The sequence below is a fragment of the Telopea speciosissima genome, chromosome 3, assembly GCF_018873765.1.
Source record: "Telopea speciosissima isolate NSW1024214 ecotype Mountain lineage chromosome 3, Tspe_v1, whole genome shotgun sequence".
NCBI lineage: Eukaryota > Viridiplantae > Streptophyta > Magnoliopsida > Proteales > Proteaceae > Telopea > Telopea speciosissima.
This window is the reverse complement of record NC_057918.1, coordinates 11,123,612-11,144,907: the sequence shown is the minus strand read 5'-3', so window position 1 is coordinate 11,144,907 and position 21,296 is coordinate 11,123,612. Positions and strand designations below refer to the sequence as shown.

The 21,296-nt window shown below is 38.0% G+C and overlaps 2 protein-coding genes across 4 annotated transcripts; one reads left to right on the top strand and one right to left on the bottom strand.

Annotated features, from left to right (window-relative positions):
* Positions 1-1,719: 1,719 nt before the first annotated feature.
* LOC122654585 (probable serine/threonine-protein kinase PBL3) lies at positions 1,720-6,552 on the top strand. Its single transcript, XM_043848746.1, has 6 exons — positions 1,720-1,835; positions 2,916-3,257; positions 3,341-3,476; positions 4,659-4,795; positions 4,897-5,020; positions 5,932-6,552. The coding sequence occupies exons 1-6, from the start codon at positions 1,773-1,775 to the stop codon at positions 6,384-6,386; spliced, it is 1,257 nt and encodes a 418-aa protein (XP_043704681.1). The 5' UTR covers positions 1,720-1,772; the 3' UTR covers positions 6,387-6,552.
* Positions 6,553-8,139: 1,587 nt separating this feature from the next.
* LOC122654584 (3-dehydroquinate synthase homolog) lies at positions 8,140-19,893 on the bottom strand. Of its 3 annotated transcripts, none has more exons than XM_043848743.1 (10): positions 19,789-19,893; positions 19,398-19,660; positions 19,047-19,220; positions 17,077-17,175; positions 16,880-16,948; positions 16,669-16,809; positions 16,468-16,557; positions 16,032-16,199; positions 8,365-8,443; positions 8,140-8,270 (listed from the first exon to the last, which is right to left on the bottom strand). In XM_043848743.1, the coding sequence occupies exons 1-10, from the start codon at positions 19,856-19,858 to the stop codon at positions 8,143-8,145; spliced, it is 1,281 nt and encodes a 426-aa protein (XP_043704678.1). In that variant the 5' UTR covers positions 19,859-19,893; the 3' UTR covers positions 8,140-8,142. The 3 variants fall into 3 exon arrangements, with proteins under 3 accessions (XP_043704678.1, XP_043704680.1, XP_043704679.1); XM_043848745.1 differs by having other exon boundaries at positions 19,047-19,210; positions 19,400-19,660; XM_043848744.1 differs by having other exon boundaries at positions 19,047-19,213; positions 19,400-19,660; positions 19,789-19,890.
* Positions 19,894-21,296: the final 1,403 nt, after the last annotated feature.

Here is a 21,296-nt window from a genome sequence, read left to right as displayed (position 1 = left end):
GATCGATTAAAAAACGCATTTTTTTATAAAAATACGGGAAAGTGCGGGGACGGGAGTATTATGCGTTTAAAAATTCGGGTACGCGTATAATACGTGTATTATACGCGTACTTACTAACTAAGGTTGTTAGTATTCACACAAAAAAAATGATTTGAAATAATTATTTTGCTTATCTAGTCCATTAAAACAAAATAGGTAAATATGAGGATTAAACAAAATTAGGGAATAAAGAGATAGAAAAAGAGGGAAGGGAAATGAGATCAAAAGTGAAAATAATTAATTTGAAGGAGGGAAAGAATTGTGAATTATATTTAGGCTGCATTTGATTGCAAGGGAAATTAAAGTGAAGGGCACAAAAATTTTCAAACCCAAAAAAAAAACTTTGATAATCAATATCCAACATAATTTTTATTTTACTTTTCAAATCCAAAGGATTTGAAATGTAAAGTAAAATGATTTTTTATGATCAAATATGAAATGATTTTGAATTAGTAATATAATCATTCGAGATAATGATTGCAAAAGTTTTTTTTATAATTTTTATTTGACAATTTTAATTTCCCTTGCAATTAAATTGAGCCTATATAGGAAAAATGAGTCCCTTTCATGTATTTATTGTGCTGCAATTGTCTTAACGTAGGAGATTTCATTTCACACGGGTACTTAGGTATCCTTGTCCATTCCTTAGGTCAAATTCTCTCCCGCATGAGTGAGAGCCCTCCAAATGGGAATATCTACCCCATTTGAGTTGTGATAAGAGGAGGTCTCACATGGGTGGAGATTCCACATAAGTGGCTCTTACCCATGTGAAAATATCTCATGGGGGAGAGGATTTGGACTTTCGGATAAAAATTCTCCATAGGAAAATGTACGGCTCACATCCAAACACAAAGAGGGGGGGCCAAAATGATCACCCCACCATGAAAAGTGGAAATCCTAATACTAAGATGTGAACATGCATGCTATCATTGGCCCTTGTACGTGTACAAGAGTCACACTCCTCCACAGACAATGGGAACCCTTTCTTTTATCATTCAAGTCATTAGTCTTGAGTCTGGATCTGCTTCTCATTTTGGGATGATGGGAACAGATTTGAACCCTTCATGGGATATAGATCCCACAGCGCATGGAGGGTTGGCATTGCCTGGTTTGGTTAATTGAGATCGGATGATGCAAAATATTTGGTACTCATTTGACGTTAGGTCTTAGGAATCTTGAAGCTTATTGCCCCAGTTTAGTGGGGGGTTATGAATTTATTTGATTTGATGTGACATGTCACAAGAGTCAACAGTCAAGACTCTTTTAAGGATATCCCAAGATCTTTTTCCTTTTATTTATTTAATTTTTGCTTTTAATGATAGTGATGCCTTTGTTGTAGAGCTTACGCCAACCGTGCGCGAGTGGCAAGACACGACCGCTGTTTAAGTCCACACTTCACCGCCACGGTTCTTTAGTTACCCAAAGCATCGATTTTGTTATTAGGCATGATTGGCTGATGGGTCTCGCCATTCCAAATTCTACACTCGAGAGAGTCTGAGTGACGTCCCACACGCTTGTCGTTTATATGAAATCACGAACGGAGGGAGGCGAAGGAAGTCTGTTACTTTGCTTGCAGCGTTTTCGCCCCTGCTTCCTCCACCGCTTTTCTCTACAGAGTTTGGTTTTGTTCTGTAATCTCTGTTTTTTTAGTTCGATCAAAATCTATTAAACCAGCAGAGGAAATGATATAGTGGTTGTTGATCGTTTCACTTACTTTGAGGCTTTGGGCATCCATGGGGAACTGCTTGGATGCTTCCGCCAAAGTTGATAGCGCCCACACTGCTCATAATTCTTCTTTTGGTAAACTTTTTTTTTTTAATACCTTTTCTTCCTTATTCATGTTCTTATATATCTCGTTTCTTTTGGCTTTACTGAAGTGATGCAGTTTCATTAATTCTTGCTCTTTTTCAATTATGAGTTCTGCTATGAGTATTGCGTTTTACGATGTTTATTATCTGATAAAAAAAAGTTGTTGAAGAAGTCTTTTCTACATCTATTAGCGCTAAAAGCCGTTGGGCTTGGCCATTCTTGAGCTGGAATTTCAGTCATGGTGTCTTACCTTCGGCTGGTTTGGATTTAGTCGTGCAAAAAGGGGTGAAATGCTTCTACCCCTCTTTTTTCTCTATTCTTCTTTGGAAATTGAATATGAGCTTCTTATTTGTTCTGTAATTTGCGCTTGCAAGGCGAACTTTCTTGATGGACCTGTAATGGAATTTTTATTACAAAAACTTAGTTTCGGATACAAGTATGGACTTAATTTTCAGGAGACAACAAATCAGTCCTTGTGTATTGCTGTATTTTACTTCTTAATGGTCACCAGGGACCAATTTAGAAGAAATGTTTTTATTTTATTTAGTCCTTTTCCTTTTATTGTTTTTTATGAAGTTTTGGATTATCTCATGTTTTCCATCAATTCAAGGGGTTTCATGGTTAAACTTCTGGAAATAAGTGAAGTTAGAAATTATAATTGGTGGATAGTACTTCCAGTTCTTTCATAATATTATCTACGAAGTGAGGTTTGAGAATTGAGATCTAACTACTATGTTTCACTGAAGACTTTTCTTTTAAAAAAGTTGTAACCAATTAAAACATTTTCATGTCTGATAAGCTCCGGAGTGTACATGTTCTTCATGGGATGGAAAGTAAATGGCAGGTCTCTGGACCTAATTGAGGAACAATAGATAGATAGGATGGGACATTGCCTATAATTCTAAAGTAATTGGGAACTATCCTCCTTAGTACTCAAAATATTTTTTGAGAGTGTACCTAGATGAAGTTAACTCTTTAACTTGTGCTCGTATTCTTGGAAATCATCTACTTATTTTTCTTCGGTTGCAGTGCTAATTCTGCTTTTTTTTGTTTTCTTCCAATCTTAAGGCAACTCAAAAGCTACAAGTAAAACGACCTTATCTTCAGCAGTTTCCAGCCTGACAGTCCCATCGTATAGTGGAAGAAGTACCTCTGAAAGTCTTCCCACACCCAAGTCTGAAGGTGAGATATTGTCATCGTCAAATTTGAAAGCATTCTCTTTTAGTGAGCTGAAGAATGCCACTAGAAACTTCCGTCCTGATAGTCTTCTTGGAGAGGGAGGATTTGGCTATGTTTTTAAAGGATGGATTGATAACCAAACCCTTGCTGCTGCAAGGCCTGGATCTGGAATGGTTGTTGCTGTCAAGAAGCTTAAGCCAGAAGGTTTCCAAGGCCACAAGGAGTGGTTGGTAGGCCCCCCATCCCCAACTTGATTGTCTCCCTTTCTGTTTTGCCTCACTCTTTCACTGATTGGCAAAATGATTGCTTGCAGACGGAAGTTAACTATCTTGGCCAACTTCATCATCCAAATTTGGTTAAGCTTATAGGTTATTGCTTGGAGGGGGAGAATCGGCTCTTAGTCTATGAGTTCATGCCAAAAGGCAGCTTGGAGAATCATCTATTTAGACGTAAGTACATACCATCCTGCAAATTCTTTGGCAAATGTGCTTGGGGCTCAGTTTGGATTGTGAAATTCCAAACAGCTGAGGAATTTCCTGGATTTAGGTTAGATAGTGTTGTGATACTTGGGCATGAATTGAATTTCATCCTCCATCTTGGTGCTTCAATTCCCATGCCCAATTGGAATTGAGATCTCCACCAAAAGTTGTGGAGTTTGATTTCTATTTAGATTCAGGGTAGATGTCTCAATGGAAGCCTAATCTTCAAGTGGATTACTCATCATTACCAAATTAAGTAAAATGTACTAACTCGCTTCTGTTTAAACTCTCAATCCAAAACTGAATCGAATTGTCCTCTTCGTCTGCAATTCCTTTCTATTCAAAGCTACTTCTTCTGTTAATCTCATATGCTCTCATATCCTTCCTTACCACATCAGTCTTCACCATGTCCTTTTGTGCCCTAAACTTGCATCATATAATTTCAGTGGTGTATCTGATCCAAGGATTCAAAACATGGAATCGGGGATTGGATCGATCAGAATCGGCCCTCAGATCTGAAAACTCATCGATTCTAGGGTTTTGGACCAAGAATCAGCGGTGTTGAATTGGCCAGAATCTGGATCGGTCACAGCCGATTTGTGGTCCGATTCCGATTTTTGAAACGGTGATCTGCTCACCTTCGTTGCATGTGACTGAACCATCTTGATGAACTTATGTTATCTCAAGTGGTGCTACTCTTAAGTTCTCTTCAGTGGAATCATTTATGATAGTTTCTAGTCCTGCAGCTTATCCATCTCAAACTTATGTATTTGAAGTTTCTTTATTCCTCAAATTTCAGCTCCCATCTCTGGTGGCTGTCGTATAAAATTTACGTTTTGGATTTAATGGAAAATGTCAATCATTTCATGATCCATGTTTAAAGGTTTGGCTGCCAAGATAGATGCGTCCTTTTCCTCCATAACTACTGCACCTTTTTCTCCCACCACCACCATCTCTCTCCCCCCCCCCCCCCAAAAAAAAATAAAAAAATGTTGGGTAAACATTTTGCTAATGCTTGTTAGAGGATGCTCGAGCTTTTGAATCCAATTGATTATATAGATTTTTAGATGGATCTTGAAGTTTTCTCTGGTTATTGCACTGCGATTTAATCTTGTAATCATTAACACTTCCAAATGATGCCTTGTTTTACAGGCGGGGCCCAACCGGTGTCTTGGGCAATAAGGATCAAAGTTGCTATTGGTGCTGCTAGAGGTCTCTCTTTCTTGCATGATGCCGAATCACAAGTTATATACAGGGATTTCAAGGCTTCTAATATTCTTCTAGATGCGGTATGCTGACTAAAAGAGTAGCGTACATCTTACTGCCTTGGATCCAACATTGATATTATCTTCGACATGTTTCAAATATTTTCATGCTTTTATTTGTGCAGGAATTTAATGCAAAACTTTCTGACTTTGGCTTGGCCAAAGCAGGCCCCACTGGTGATAGGACTCATGTCTCCACTCAAGTCATGGGTACTCATGGCTATGCAGCACCAGAATATGTTGCCACAGGTCCATTCACTTATCCATTCTTATCAAACTTACGCCACTTTTTATTTTCATTTATTTGGTAACTATATTACCTGCTTATTATTTTGATATTTTAAAAATAAAACTTGATTTTGATTGTTGTCTATTAATAACTGAGAATGCTATTCACACAAAAATAAAAAATAACTGAGAATGCTCTATTCGTTAGAAAATTTAAACTTGCAGAGTAAGCTAGTTCTGCATAGATCTGATGAAATAGTAACCTTTTATTTCAGTTTTTGCTGATTTCTTTGTGTGCTCCTAGCAACTGTCTTTTTTTCTGTACCATATAATGGTGAACTCTGTATGTGTTTCGGTGTTTGACATAGTCATTGACTTGGAGCCTTATAAAGGCTCAACGACTTGCCAAACATATTAAGTAAATGATGTTGTTGTTGCAATAGTATGCCATATCTTTCTGATAAGAACTGGAACTTCTACCCTACTGTCCAATAACTGAGAAACTTAATGGAATCATGATTCATTGAAAAGAAACTGAACTAACATATGAACAAATAAAAATCGTGTGAATACAACATTTAAGAAGTGAAAACAGATCAGTTTCTGTTCCTTGAGAATAAATTCTGGAACCAATTTGTTTTTATTATACAGCTCCCAGGGTGTGGAGAATTTGAGGGGAGTGCTGATCCTACATTCCAACTCTTTCAAATGGGTAAAAGAGGTAAAGGCAACGTACATGTGTTGCCAAGACACTTGAACTGAGGGGTGTTACTAAGACACTCAAGGAGTGGAGCTAGCAACCCTCAAATTTGCCACTGAACATAGTACAGCACTCCTCCCCACATACATGTGCACATTCCTGGGATGGAATCTAGTCCCACTTAGGTGACCTCATTCATTCATAAATTTAAACTAATGTTCACGATGAACAGGTCGGCTGTCTGCAAAGAGTGATGTATATAGCTTTGGGGTTGTATTGTTGGAATTGTTGTCTGGGCGTCGTGCTGTTGATAAAACAAAGATTGGCATTGAGCAAAACCTGGTCGACTGGGCAAAGCCATATTTGGGTGAAAAACGCAAGTTATTCTGGATAATGGACACCAAGTTGGAGGGCCAGTATCCCCAGAAAGGAGCCTTCATGGCAGCTAACCTTGCCTTACAGTGTCTCAACATGGAAGCAAAAGTCCGACCCCGCATGGCTGAGGTTTTAGCAACACTGGAGCAAGTCCAAGCGCCAAAAGATGCTGCCAGACATTCCCAACCAGAAGATACAAAGATCTCCAATCCTGCCCACAGCTCCCCATTGAGACACCATCCTTCACCTCTCAATCTTGCACCTGGTGGTTTTCCATTGCCATCACACCGGCAATCCCCACGAGTACGTTAAGAGGAGGTTTTCCATCCAATATGGTACTTAATGTAAATTGCTTTTTCCCACCTTGTTTGGTAGTTCAGAGGAAGTAAAATGCTCGTGTTGATAGACTGAAGCTTGACCAGTGTAACAATGCATTATACAAGATGTTGCTTGGTCCTCAATCTATGTGATCATTGTTGTATACTTGTACTAAAAAAATGACAATTTTTCTTTTTCGGTTGTGATTGTCCGACCTTTCGCTTCATGATGTGTGTCTCAGATGCAGTTCAGTGGTTAGCCATGGTCTATTCTGTGAAGAATGTAATTATTTAGATTATGAACATTTTTTCTTAAATATTCTGTAACAAGTGCAGTATAGTATTTTTTAACACATCCAAGCCAGTCCTTTGATTTTTATATGAAGAATACATCTTAATGAGAACCACATCATTTTCAGAAAAAAAAAAAAAAAAAAAAAAAAACTGGCAGTCTGCCTTGATGGGTGTCCTCTTATTGGAGACCAGAATAAATGAGATACTTCTACAAGAAATAGATGTCCATTGAGAGGATTTGAGCTCCAAGGAAAGGAAAGATGATAAGGTGAAAACGAACTACCTGAAGGTAGCAAAACAAATGACCTGAAGATCCAAGGTAAAGCCCAAACAACCACCAAATGTAGGCCGCGAAAAATACCTGAAATGCTGAAAAGAAGACGAAAAATTCAATGGCCAACTAACCCCCCAATAAAAGGAAAATAAAAGGGATTCCTATAGGCTGTGGTTCTCCTTTCATTTATCACCCTGATGAAGTGTGAACATGCAGTTCGATTTTCTTAATTGTTGTTGTAGGTATAATTTGAAAGTGTATTACTAATATCATCCCTAATTAAGAGGAAAAATTATGGAAGACTGAATTAGTCTCTTTCCTCAAAATAGATAGTAGAATAAGTTTATGTATTTCTTGTTTGTAAATACAAAAATAAAATAAATATGAAAAAAATGTTAATTAAAATTTAATTCTGTGCAAGTTAAAGCTCCTTCATTTTAAGCTGGAATTGTAAGATCATGTCGGGGTCTTCAATTCAAGGAGATGAACATGTGGACAGGAACCACCTGTTCAGCTATCATCCTAACTTGATATGAGACTATCGTGCCTGGTAAGTTGCATCAGTCTTTGTATATACTCTTGTACAAGCTAAATTGGCTGTGTCGATTTTCTTGAAATAGCATGATTTATGCCTTTTGGTTTCCGTTATTTGGATTTGGAGACAACTTCAAGGCACACTCTGGCTCAGTTCAAGGGATCCAAATCCTCTCCAACGCCCCAGTGCGCATCCCATGGCTGAGGTTGCGCAGTGGATCTTCTTTATAGAGCAAGGCTAGTTAATGAGTGTTTTTTCAGTTTGTGTGGAGTTTGTCTTTGAATTAAGATGTGATCGTGCAGCACATGTAGCTTGCATCGTTCAATCCAAGTATGGTTCTAATTTGTACTATCATCAAAGTATATCAAATCAATGCTAAGCAAATAGGCGTTAAGGATGTAAGCAACCAAGACCTGGTCTTAACTTTACACTGGTAAATTGAGGTGCACATAACAATTGAGGCATTTTTTCACTTCCATTTAGTACAATTAAGGCCATAATATACTTTAGCCTCGAAAAAACAGAAAATCAAGGTTCATAAAATTGACGCCAGTCCCAGGAAAATGGTGTTTCTTTACGATTTATGATCCTAAGGAACTGCAACAAATTTCAGGATTGTTAAGCATAAAACTCGTTGGGTTTATAAAATCATTTCTCAAGAATGAACTCCTGGATTTCTATCCCTGTATGGCGGGCCCCACCCTGTACTATTAACATAATTTCATCCCCAACGTTGAGTGAAGTCACAGGAATTGCAGTTTTTGTTGATTCATTTCCTGCAGAAAATGGACGAGCACTCAGTCTGTAAGGAGTACGGAATGCAATAGTATAATACAGAACAGGAAATTAATTTTAACGCTTACGATTTACCTAGGATTGGACAGACTAGGCCAACTGTTTCTGCGTTCTGTAGAAGGATGCTGTAGACAGTTTCACAATCCGAATCTTTCTGCAAATTGCAATGTATATATGACCATATGAGATACAAAACAAATTTGTTACTAAAAAATAGTACAAAGTCAAGATTTGCACATTTCAGATGTACATCATCTATTGAGCACATATGCATAAGAATATGCATGCGAACGCAAAATGGAAACACAAGTGATCAATCTTTTTTCCAGACGCTGCATATGGGATCAACAGCACACTAGGTATCGTTAATAAGTAGATGTACATAATGGTGTAACATTATCCTTTGCTTATTTCTGTCACATCCAAAAATTGAAATTGGAGGAGCATGGGCTCTTTTCCAATTTTCTCTTCAAGTGCGTGCATTTCATTTAAAAAATTCAAGGTGGGTACTTTCATACTTTATTACCATAGGTTTTTTCCTTATCAGTATGCTTTGAGATTAGTTCTATGCAAGGGTATTCATGCACTACAAGCAAATGGATTGGAGCCTTTCAAAAATCCAACTTCCCAACTAACCAATCAGGCAACACCAAACTAAAACAATTAATGGTTTCAATCATAGTTGAAAAACCAGGTTTTCTGTCTCGGCTTGTCTTTCAGAAAAACCTGATGACTTGGCCTTGTCAAACCCGGTCATGGCTAGACATGTTTTTTTTAAAAATACACTAAACATGTACACATTAGTAAACAAATAGAAAAATGCAGAAAAATATATGGGAAAGCTAAAAAAAATAAAAAATCAAGGACATATCAATGCATTTTGAGTTTAACCATTGAACAAGAGAAGGGGGACAAGGAGTTGAGGGGTTTTAATCTGTTTTAGAATACAGATTTACTATTTTACTCAACTCAGTTTCTAAGTGAATCGGCTTTATGGTTTTTTAAAAACCAACTAAACTCTCCAAGTCTATCATGAATTGGGTAAAAATACCGAGTCTTCTTTGAATTGGATGATTTATGACCGAGTCTTGTCATTTTTAAACCTGACCTAGTATACACGACTCTTGACCAGGTTTTCCATAATTTTGACTCGACTCGAGCGACTCGGCCCAGTCAAAACCCATTTATCCAACTATGGTTTCAATAAGAGAATTGGAGAAATTGATTGAACTAAATCAGAAAGTTGAGCTGCCCGACTAAGAGAATTGGTGAAATAGTTTGAGCTAAATCAAAAGTTGAGCTGCCCGACAGAATGGCTTTAGAGTATCTAAATTTGAGTGGAAAATCGAAGGATCAGAGTTTTATAGAAATTGATTAAAAACCTAGAAACTAAACCCAGAATTGGAGGACTTGGTGATACAGAGAACTGGATGATACATACCTCCTTGATGTAAGAATCAGCATCACACTAATTCCCAAGAAAGGAAATTCCTGATAATCCCCAATGATGCACTCATGTAGAGTGAGAAATCCGAGTCCATGGCAGGCAAGAACTTAAACCAGAAGGCAACCTGGAGAAATTCTCTTCTGGTGGATTGCAGCTAGTTTGACTGGTCAGCTGATCTGGTGGACCCACACTGATGCAGATCAGAGGTACTTACAAAAGTACCATTGCAGGAAAAAAACTAGAACCAAGCAGTGACTTACAGTTTCATTTTGAGCCATTTTCTGTTTCAAAACTGAACCATGGTTCAGTTTCTGCTTCACTTAAAAGAATCAGATCGTGGGGTTCAGTTTGGGTTGTTTAAATTTATTTTTATTGTTTATTTCCTTGTTTGTAAAGTATTGATAGAGTCCTGTTTGAATAGAACTCTTCCTTCTACTATGGAAAGACTTTTAATCATGTGGGACACCTACCCCAACTAATTAGTTAAGATAAGAGTTTTATTCATGTGGGACACCGCTTCCAGCTTTAGTGGGAGGGTGTTTTCTATGTTGATTTTACTTCTTTCTTTCCTATTGTAAGTCTACTTCAGTTTCTATTTAAACATGTAAGGCCTAGAGCTCCCCGCGGTTTTTACTGTTGAATTAGATTTGCTTTTGCCTTCTTCTAGTTCTGTAAGATTCTGAATATGTTTGTGGGATGTAACTAATCCCTAACCAGAATTAGCAGCAACACAGAAAAGAGTGAACGACTGGTGAATACCTGCAAAATCAGTGTATAAAACAACGATAAGCTAGCATTAAATTGGTAGGGAATGGGGGGAAAGAAAGAGATGAGACATAACACGACCCTAGAGATCGATGGTTGCTAAGCTACAATCCAAAACAGAGAAGAAAGTAACAGAAACTGTGGAGATGATTCTAGGTTAGAAAGCGGCAGAAAACTTTAGTGGATGAAGAAGACACAAATGCTTTGCCAAAATTATGGGAGGCTTGCCCCCTTTCTCTTTTATTTACAATAGCATCCAACCAAATACAAAAAATAGCAACCCCTATGCATGGCCAAGGTTTCCTTTGTTGCCACAACTAATAAAGATCTTTATTTCATAGAAATAGAAAGTAATAAGAGAGAAATAAAATAAAAACAACTACTTAGCTACTATCTTAATTTACCAAGTAGCTGACTACATATTTAGTCACTAAACAACTTGGTCACTAAGCAACTTGGAGCAACACCCATGTAGCAGACGCATGGGCCCTCGAAATCTTCGAACACAATTTCCTTTATAAGGCTGGCTGCTTGTTCCTCTTAATGGCTTAATGGTTTTAAGTTATCTTCATCATATGAGCCTGATATGTGCTTGAATTAAAACACTTAAAACAGAGCCTATAACAGAGCCTATCATGGACTAATGAAACACTTAAGTGTGGGCCTGACTTTAGCCAAACCGTGGGGGTTATTTGGGCTGTCTCTTTCTCTATAGAGGCTGGTATTGTACTGTATCAGTGGTACTCCATTCGAGATAGTTCTCAGAGTTCAACCTAAGCGATTTGCCGACCTTGTTCCCCTCAGCATCGTGCATGCATTTTAGTATTGAAGTGGATGAGTTCATACGCCATATTTCCAAGGTCCATGCTGACGTCCTTCAATGTATATCCCTTAGCAATAATTCTTACAAAGCTACGGCTGATCTTCATCAATGTTTTGTGGAGTTTCAGCCTACAGACATGCCCAAGAGTTTTATCAAAAGAAAAAAAAAAATGCCCAAGAGAGTTTTTCTCCTGGCACAAGTACAAAGCTCCACCCATGGAAAATGGGTCTCTACAAGGCCCTTAAAAAGGTTGGATCTAATGCTTATGTGCTCGAATTGTTTGCTGATATGATCATAAGCAACATCTACGTGGCCAATCTTACAATCTACTTGGATCACCACTCAGAGACAAAACATGCTTTACGATTGCGCCAGTTTGCTACACCAGTTGAAGATGAGAGAGGATATTGTGGACGACAAGTATACTATCACTCGGAAGGGAGGTGGTTACCATTCCTTTCTTATCAAGTGAAAGGGCCGTCCAAGAACTGACTGCACATGGATAAACGTCGATGATTTCAAGTGGCTCAACCTGGAATTGTATATGCACTACATGTCCCTTCGACGAATGCTTTCGAGTTGGAGAGAGATGATGCAAATCAGAGGTACTTACATAAGTACCATCGCAGGAGAAAAACTAGAACCAAACAGTGACTTACGGTCCTGTTTTGGGCCATTTTATGGTTCAAAACTGAACCCATGGTCAGGTTCTGGTTCACCTGAAAGAACTAGGTTGTGGGGTTTAGTTTGAGTCGTTTTATTTTATTATTTTATTGTTCATTCCTCGCATGCAAAGGATGGACAGAGTCTTGTTTGAATAGAACTCTTCCTCCTACTTTGGATAAAGTTTTAATCATGTAGGACACCAATTCCAGCTTTAGTAGGAGGGTGTTTCCTATTTGATTTTACTTCTTTCTTTCCTATTTTAAATCTACTTTAGTTCTATATAAACATGTAAAGCCTGGAGTCTCCCCACATTTTTTACTATGTAAGATTGGCTTTGCCTTCTTTTAGTTATGTGAGATTCAACTCTAGTTGTGGGATGCAACTAATCCTTGGTATGATGCTTGAGGTTGGCTGATGGGTTAGTCTATTACCAGGTGAGAGGTTTGGTTCATATCAATTTACTTTCTTATCCTTTTTCTTCAATCTATCCATCATCTAATTAGGTCAGTAATCTATTTTCTTTCTGTTCTTGTGCTTATTTGGTTGCTGGAATTTCAGTTTTCTTAAGGTTCCAGTCTGAGATTTCAAATCAAACTTCTCTTTTAGCAATCAAACAATACTCTAAACAGGCCCACGGTTGCAGAATTTGATCTTTTTAATGTTTGATAGAGTAGAGATCTCGACCATGTTAGATGTATTAAAAGAAAAGATGGTAAAGTACTAACAAGGGATGAGGACATCAAGAAGAGATAGGAAGGTTATTTCTGTAGCCTGCTAGATGAAGACACTTTGAGTAATAGTGCTCTGGAAGATTGCATTACTCATCAAGATACCACATGCTGCAGATATATATGAAAAATTAGGGTGTCTGAAATAAAAGAAGCTTTAAGGAGGATGAAAGTAGGCAAGGCGCAAGGCCCAGATGAGGTCCCAATAGAAGTGTGAAAGAGCTTAGGAATCTGTGGTCTATCTTGGCTAACCAAACTGTTTAATAAGATTACGAGTAGTGAGCACAAGGAAAATGCCAGATGAATGGAGGAGAAGCATCGTGGTTCTGATTTACAAACATAAAAGTGATATTCAGAACTGCAATAACTATAGAAGCATAAAACTAATGAGTCATACTATAAAATTATGGGAGAGGGTTATTGAAACCCACATAAGACAAGAAACTACTATTACAGAGAACCAATTTGATTTTATGCTAGGAAGATCCACAACAGAAGCTATTTTCTTAGGAGACTCATGGAAAAATTTAGAGATTGCAAGAAGGATCCCCATATGGTCTTTTTTGACTTAGAAAAAGCTTATATCCCTAGGAAGCTAATCTGGGAAGTACTAGAGAAGAGAATTGTTTCAAGTAAATATGTGGACATAATTATAGGTATGTATGATTGTGCGGTAACAAGTCTAACGACTGTGGGGGGCCACAGTAGTGAATTCCCAATTACAATTGAGTTACATACTTACATCAAGGATCAGCTTTAACCCTTATTTGTTTGCGCTTATCATGGATGATTTAACCAAAGACATTCACTATGAAGTTCCTTGGTGTATGCTTTTTGCTGATGATATTGTTTTGGTGGATGAGACAAAAGCAAGAATTAACACCAAGTTGGAATTATGGAGATCAACCTTGGAATCAAAAGGGTTTAAGATAAATAGAACGAAGATGGAGTACATGGTGGATAACTTTGGTTACACTAAGACGGATAATGAGGTGGTGAACATTGATGAGAGGGAGATTCTACAAAGTGATTATTTTAGGAATCTGGGCTCAATCATAAGTAAACAAGGTGACATAGAGAATGATGCTTCACAGAGAATTAAAATAGTATGGATGAGGTGAGGTGGAGAGGTGCATCCGGAGTGTTATGTGATTGGCATATTCCTTTAAAATTTAAATAAAAATTTTATAGGACAGTCATACGATCGGCTATGATGTATGGTGCCTGGTATGGAATGTTGGGCAGTTAAGAAGCATCATATAGTTAAACTCAGTGTAGTAGAGATGAGGATGTTGAGATGGATGAGTGGCAAAACTAGGAAGGATAAAGTAAGGAATGATCATATTAGAGCTTATTTGGGAGTAGCTCTGATACATGATAAGCTATGAGAAATTCGTTTGATGTGGCATGGCCATGTTCAATAGAGGCCTTTGGATGCTCCGGTATGGATAAGTGATTTGATTCAGATTGAAGGAGCTAAACGAGCCAAGGGCAGACCTAAAATGACCTTAGGAGAAGTGGTGAGGAAAGACATGCATAGCTTAGGCTTTGTATCAAGTATGACCTCGAATAGAGCTGATTGGAGGGACAGGATCCATGTTGCCGACCCCATTTAGTAGGGATAAGGCTGAATTGTTCTTATTATGTTTGATAGAGTCCTATTGCTACTCAACTTGCAGGAATTCTCAAGTCTGAGTTCTATTTTCAGTTATAGTTTCTGGTTTTGTTTTAGCTTGATATCCCACTGATAACGCTTGATTTTGTTGCTGTTTGGTGACTTGGTCACCTTTTAAAACTGTTTTGATCCCATCATAATCTAAGATCGAAATTCTGCTTTGGAACCCTAATTTAGTATCCTAATCCTAGTAGGATATTACCATACTTTCAGGTCAGACCATTGGATCCAAATCTCTGATTTCAAGTTATTACATTTACTTGAATCTGGTCCTTAGTTTCTTCACAGCAATTCTGGTTTTAAACAAAATTTCAGAACCTAAATCCCTTAGGCTTCTGGAAACCCATCACAACACCACCGGGTTATATCTCACTTTGCAGCTAGATGTTCTAGTCAGTAGCAGGTTCTTGATTACTATTAGATATACATGTATTGTCATTTCTGGGTCATGGCTATGTACAGTTTATTCAAATAATCAATTCGAAGTGTAGAATGCTTCTCATGCATTCATGACTTGCAAAGATAGCAAAAAAAAAAACAACACACTTAACTATCCTACTTAGTTAAATCTAAAAGCATGGCAAAATGCAAAATGTGGGAAGTCATCCTTCTGGAAAGTCCAAAATCTATGTTTGGTAATAAAATAGAAGACATGCTTTTAGGGTTCCAGGATTTCTTTATTCTTCAGTCAATTTCAAGTCTTCTTTTCAATCATTTCCCCATTTTGATGATCAGTGACACCACAAACCTCAAAATTAAGAATTCTAGCTCCTTGATATTGCAAAAAATTGATGGACAGCCAAGTCTATCTGGTTGTCTCTATCCTCTAATATTTGGGTTCTACTTCATCTTTCTGATTTCTATTTCTCTGTATGTTCAGTTCATAATTAATTTTCTTCAGTTTTTCGTTAGGATTGCTCTTTTCAAGTTTTCCTTTGTTGAAATTATTTTTTAACTTCCAAACCTTTATATTTCTGTGCACCCATGGTGTAACTTCAAGAATTTGACAGGCCAAATCCCAGTAAACATCAATATAGTTGGCACCTATGCTACAAAGTGTATTCTTGAATCGTAGTTTAGTACCATATTTTTTACTTTAGACTTTTCAGAAGGTTACCCCACAATTTTCTCTGCAAGAACCCAAGCAGGATTACAACCCCTGAAAAGAAGTACTTGAGATAGTGAGATTAGAGAAAAGAAAACCAACAAGATTCCAGTAGCATGATGTGCTTCGCTGAAGAAAGCACTTTTTTTTTTTGTTTATTCCTGCTGCACGCTATTTATTCTACGGTTGCCTGGCTAGACTTTTTGCATTGCTCAACTCAATCTAGGCCTTCTTCCAACTAATTGGGTTTGGCTATAAGAAACCTGTTTCTTCCATTCCACCATATTTAGCCATAGAAGTAGGTTTTATGTAAGGGGAACCCAGGTAATGTGTAGTACTAGTTCATAAGAAATAGCTTGAACAAACCACCACTCAAAGGTCTTCACGAGAGATCCCAATCCCATATTTTGTAGAAAATAGATCACCATCTTGCAATCCTGTCAATGCTTGGTGACTGAAATTAACACGAAGTGCTCCTAAACTTGGGACTTCCGTATTCAAGTAATAGCTGTATTTGAATAATAAATGCAAACCATTGCCTCCACAAGGATAAGTGGTCTTGTCTCTATCTTTACACGCCCCACAACTGCTGTCCGTTGCAGACCATTTTGATCAACTAAAAGAACCTCTTTACCTGCTTGCAACTCTGAAAGATAACAAGTTTTACCTCCTGGAACAGCAACATAGGCGTGTACTGGGCCCTGTAAAATTGCAAAGAACTTCATTCCTAGGTTCAATGCCAAACTCAACCATTCAAACTTAAGAAATAGAAGAACACGTCATGTCTTAGAATCACAAAAAATAAACAAAAGGCAGAAACCACAGAAATATATATTTGGTAATCAGCAACAAGATGTAACTGAAACACCTCTGCACCTGGCTATGACAATTGATGTGGACTGATTCAAGTCAACACATTACCTTGTGCCACATCTAATTATTATAACTTGTAGTCACTCCAACACTTACCGCATTGACTCTGAAAGGCCTGCTAGCAATATAATTTGACTCCAAGCATTCTGAGTGAACAAGGAAAAGCCCTCTGGCAAAGGACCCAACCTATAAATGATAGTTTTCGCAGTAAGAATCGTGATATACATATTGGAGGTCAATGGAAACTGTTCAAGCCTCATGAATATAGTGGAGAAACTAGGAGCATGCAAGACAAACCAGAAGTCCTTCACCAGGTCTCATGAGGCTACAAAGATCCACGCACACACGATCACCCATTCCAGCTATTTGAACTTGGGTTACAGTGGCCTTCGTCAGGCTCAACAGATTCCTCACTTCATTTCTTCTGTCAAAATAATCCTGATAATATTAAGCACAGTGAGAGGCAATGCTTGACAAGAAGCAACAGTCTATACCATTACAGAGCTACCTGTAGTTCAAGAACAGCACCAACATCGTCAACTTTAAAAACAATTCCACCAAGACCTTGTTCCAAGGCCTGAAAAGATCAAAGATTAGGAACTGTGTTAGGTGCAAAAAAACAAATTCAACAATAGTAGATCATAAAATTTAATCATTGGATGGAAATGAAGTGATAGGTCAAATTCTAGAATGTCCCTGACCAACCTCGAGGAAAATTTGGGCTTCAGAGGGACTCTTTGAGATGGCAAACACTGTTTTCTGACTACCTTGGAATGATGCAACAATATTCTCTGCGGGTATTACCTGCAAACCATAACAAGGGACTTAGAGAAGCTGGTTATAAGATCAAAGAAGATGAAATAACTATACTTCAAAAGCCCATTTTACAAACATTTTTACTTGAAAGTAGCTGGAAGAAAGGGGAATGAGGAAGTGAAACAGGCAACAAAAGTATACTTGAATACAACAACAACGTAGCCTTATCCCAACTAAATAGGGTCGGCTACGTGGATCCTTGTTCTCCAATCAACTCTATTGGAAGTAATAAAAGATACGAGACCTAAGCTATGCATGTCTTTCTTCGCCACTTCACTTAGGATTATTTTAGGCCTGCCCTTGGCTCTTTTAGACTTTTAGTTCCCTCAATCTGAATCAAATCACTCCTCTGAACTGGAGAATCCCAAGGCCTCTGCTGAACATGGCCATGCCACCTCAAACAACTCTCTCGTAGCTACTCCCAACTCAGCTCTAATATGGTCATTCCTTAATTTATCCTTTCTAGTTTTGCCACACATCCATCTCAACATCCTCATCTCCGCTACACTTAGTTTATCTATATGACATTTTTTAATTACCCAACATTCCCCACTATACATCATAGCCAGTCGTATGACAGTCCTGTAAATTTTTCCTTTAAGCTTTATAGAAATATGCCGATCACACAACACTCCAGAGTCCAGACACACCTCTCCACTTCATCCATCCTATTTTAATTCTCTAGGAAACATCATTCTCTATATTGCCTTCTTTATTTAAGATAGAGCCCAGATATCTAAAATAATCACTTTGAGGAATCTCGCTCTCATCAATATTCACCAACTCCTTAACCATCCTAGTGTGACTAAAGTTACACACCATATACTCCGTAATTCTAACTTGGCGTTAATCCCTGCTTTGTCTCATCCAACAACACAATATCATCAGAAAAAAGTATACACCAAGGAACCTTATCTTGTATTTCTCTGGTTAAATCATCCATGATAAGTGCAAACAAATAAGGGCTTAAGGTCGATCTTTGATGAAGCCCACTTGTAATTGGGAACTCACCACCTTGAGCCCCCACAACTCTTACGCTAGTCAACATACCATCATGCGTATCTTTAATCATGTTCACATATTTACATGACACCCTTATCTTCTCTAGTATATGCCAGATTAACTCTCTAGGGACCTTGTCGTAGGCTCTTTCTAGGTTAATAAAGATCATATGGATATCCTTTTACCCCTCTCTATATCTTTCCATGAATCTCCCAAGTAAGAAAATAGCTTTCATCGTGGCTCTTCCTGGCATAAAGCCAAATTGGTTCTCCGAAATAGTAGGTTTTTTTCTCAGGTTAATTTTAATAACCCTTTCCTACAACTTCATCATATGACTCATTAGTTTTATGCCTCTATAGTTATTGCAGCTCTAAACATCACCTTTATTTTTGTAAATTGGGACCACAATGCTTATTCTCCATTCATCTGGTATTTTCTTTGTGATCATAATCTTGTTAAACAACTTGGTTAGCTAGTATAAACCACAGGTTCCTAAGCTCTTCCACACTCCTATTGGAACTACGTGTTTGTATGGAGTTCTTTAAAATATAGAAGAAAATGAACACAGCAAGCTCTAACATCCCCTTCATTGGTAGTACAGAAAAATAAGCAGAAAGGACCCAGTCACACAGGGAAACGTGTGTGTCCTGTCAGTACTTGAATATAGTCTAGTTGAGAGTGTGTCGATCAGTTCCACAATGGTCAGCTCAGAAGCATCCATGTCGATTTCAAACGCATTTAAACGAGGTAATGGGAAGGAGCAAGTTGCATAGAATCCTTTAATCCGAAATCTTTCAAAGCAGTGTAAATTTGAGCTAAGCTAGCTACCCACCCAAAAAAAAAAAAAAAAAACCGACCTGCCAATCCAGCAGACTAATAACTACATTTTCTGCCAGTTCATCCACTGGATGGAGCTCTTGCAATTGTTGAGGTGAAGCAATCTCGGAAAATGTAGCTACTTTTCTGTTTTCACAATCCAAAATCTCTCCGTCTTCAAGGAAGAGAGGATATATTAATGCAATTGCTGCACATTTCGCAAACTCCAAAAGTGTCAGAATTAAGAAGTCCAACATAAATAATTTTCTTATCATTGGCAGAAAAAGTAGAAAAATCGAGTTTCATGTTGTCATTAACTTGTTACTGCAACGATCTAAAGATTTATCTACATTTCTTCGAGAAAGAAGATTGAAGTCCCATATGGGTAGCATACATGACCAGTCGCTCGCGAGTGCTCTATTGGAAGAAGAGAATATGAATGTGTTCCAACCCCTCTCAACTGCTGTAGTCATGACTTGCTTGCTTTCGGTCCATACCCAGACCCGCTTCGACTTCGACTGCTGCTCGTAATTCCCAGAGGTAGGAGAAGTACGCATTGTGATGCCGCTGATATTGGTTTGCGATTGAATTCCTTTGTTACTATTGTCATTGGCATTAATTAGAACAGCCGAAAGGACCCATCTGCACCTCTTTACTACGAAATTATTAGTATCCACGCAGCAGCAGCAGCAAAAGAAGAAGAAGTAACGGTCATTGCTTGCTTAATTAAGCTTTTTACTCGGACAAGAGAGAGAGAGAGTGAGAGAGAGTTTTGAATGGAACCTGGTTTAGGAGTTAACGACGGCGGCAGATTGGAGACTCCGATCGACCATACAGAGCACAACGATGCCATATAACTCTGTGTGCTACCTACCTTGAATCTCTATAATGTTATTTCGATTCCGGCATGTGAAGGATCAGAGCCTGCTTTGTAAGACCCTCACTAGAAACCATTCCAATAGAATCATTTTATCGTGATGCTCGAAACAAACTAGAATCATTTTAGAGAAAATTACAGGATTAGTCACCTATAAGTTTCTCTTTACAGATTGATGTTTGGTTTGCAAAGAAAATGAAAATAACTTTTTTTTATTATTTGATTAAAAAATACGCTGTTGTTTTTCTTCACCATGGATGATGGATCCAATACCCTAGGATTGGAACAATAAAATAATCAACTGAAAAAATTAAGAACCTTGTCCTTCTTTATTTATTCTTTTTCTCCAGCCAAAAGAAGCTCATAAGGTTGTGTTTGGTATGTATTCTAAGTTGATTCCGCATTCTCAGGCGGTAGAAAGAAGGGTAAAGTACATGTACCGTCCTATAATGCACCCAATATTCCTCGTACCCCCAAAGGTTCTGAAAAGTCCACGTACCACCCCTGCAAATTTCACGTACCACCCCTACTTTACCCCCTAATTCTAGTTAAGTCCAAACCGTTAAGTGCTAAAAACTTGATCATTTTATCCTTTCTTCTATGTTTATAGATTTGAAAAGACCTAATTGCCCTGACCTATTTGTTTATAATATGAAAATACTTTTTTGTCCTAACCTAATTTGATAAGAATTTTTCCCTTCACTATTTGTTTTTAAGAACCTAATCCAACTTAATTACTAAAATGCCCTTATTAGGACATAATTACCAAAATACCCTCGTCTTCCCCAAATCTCATCTTCCCCAAAATCCATCTTCCATTTTTTAAACTTCTCTCAAAATCCAACACAGACTAGTTTTTGTTCTCTGATTCCCTCTTTCTCTTCTTTATTCACTCTTTTTTTTTTTTTGGCTACTGGCGAAACACGAAGGCGAGGGTGGGGGGCGAAGAAATTGCAGAGAAAAAAAAAAGGAAAAAGGAGGTGGGTTGAGGTTGCAGTTGAAGGTGATCAAATCCAGTGTTCTTCTTGCGGTAATGGCGGAATCTTGATCACGGAGGAGACGCTGTGGAGGTCTAAGATCTGGTTCTAATGATTCTTTCTCCAATTCTTCCACCGCAACCACCAATCAAACAAAACCCACATTTTCAAGAACTAAAAGAAGCGAAACAAAGTGCTTTCCATTGAACCCAGTACCCATAAAGAAGTAAAAGAATCAATCACAACAGCAATAGCTATAACAGAATAAGAAACCAAGTTCAGCTCACAAAGAAGCTCAGAGTTCACTTCAGACACGGAACAAGGAAGCTAAACCACTAAAGAAGCTAATTAATTATAGATACAGAGAATAGAAGCTTCGCGTGTGTGGGTATTTGATCGATTCGAGGAGCTGGGAACGCATTAGAGCGATGGATGGA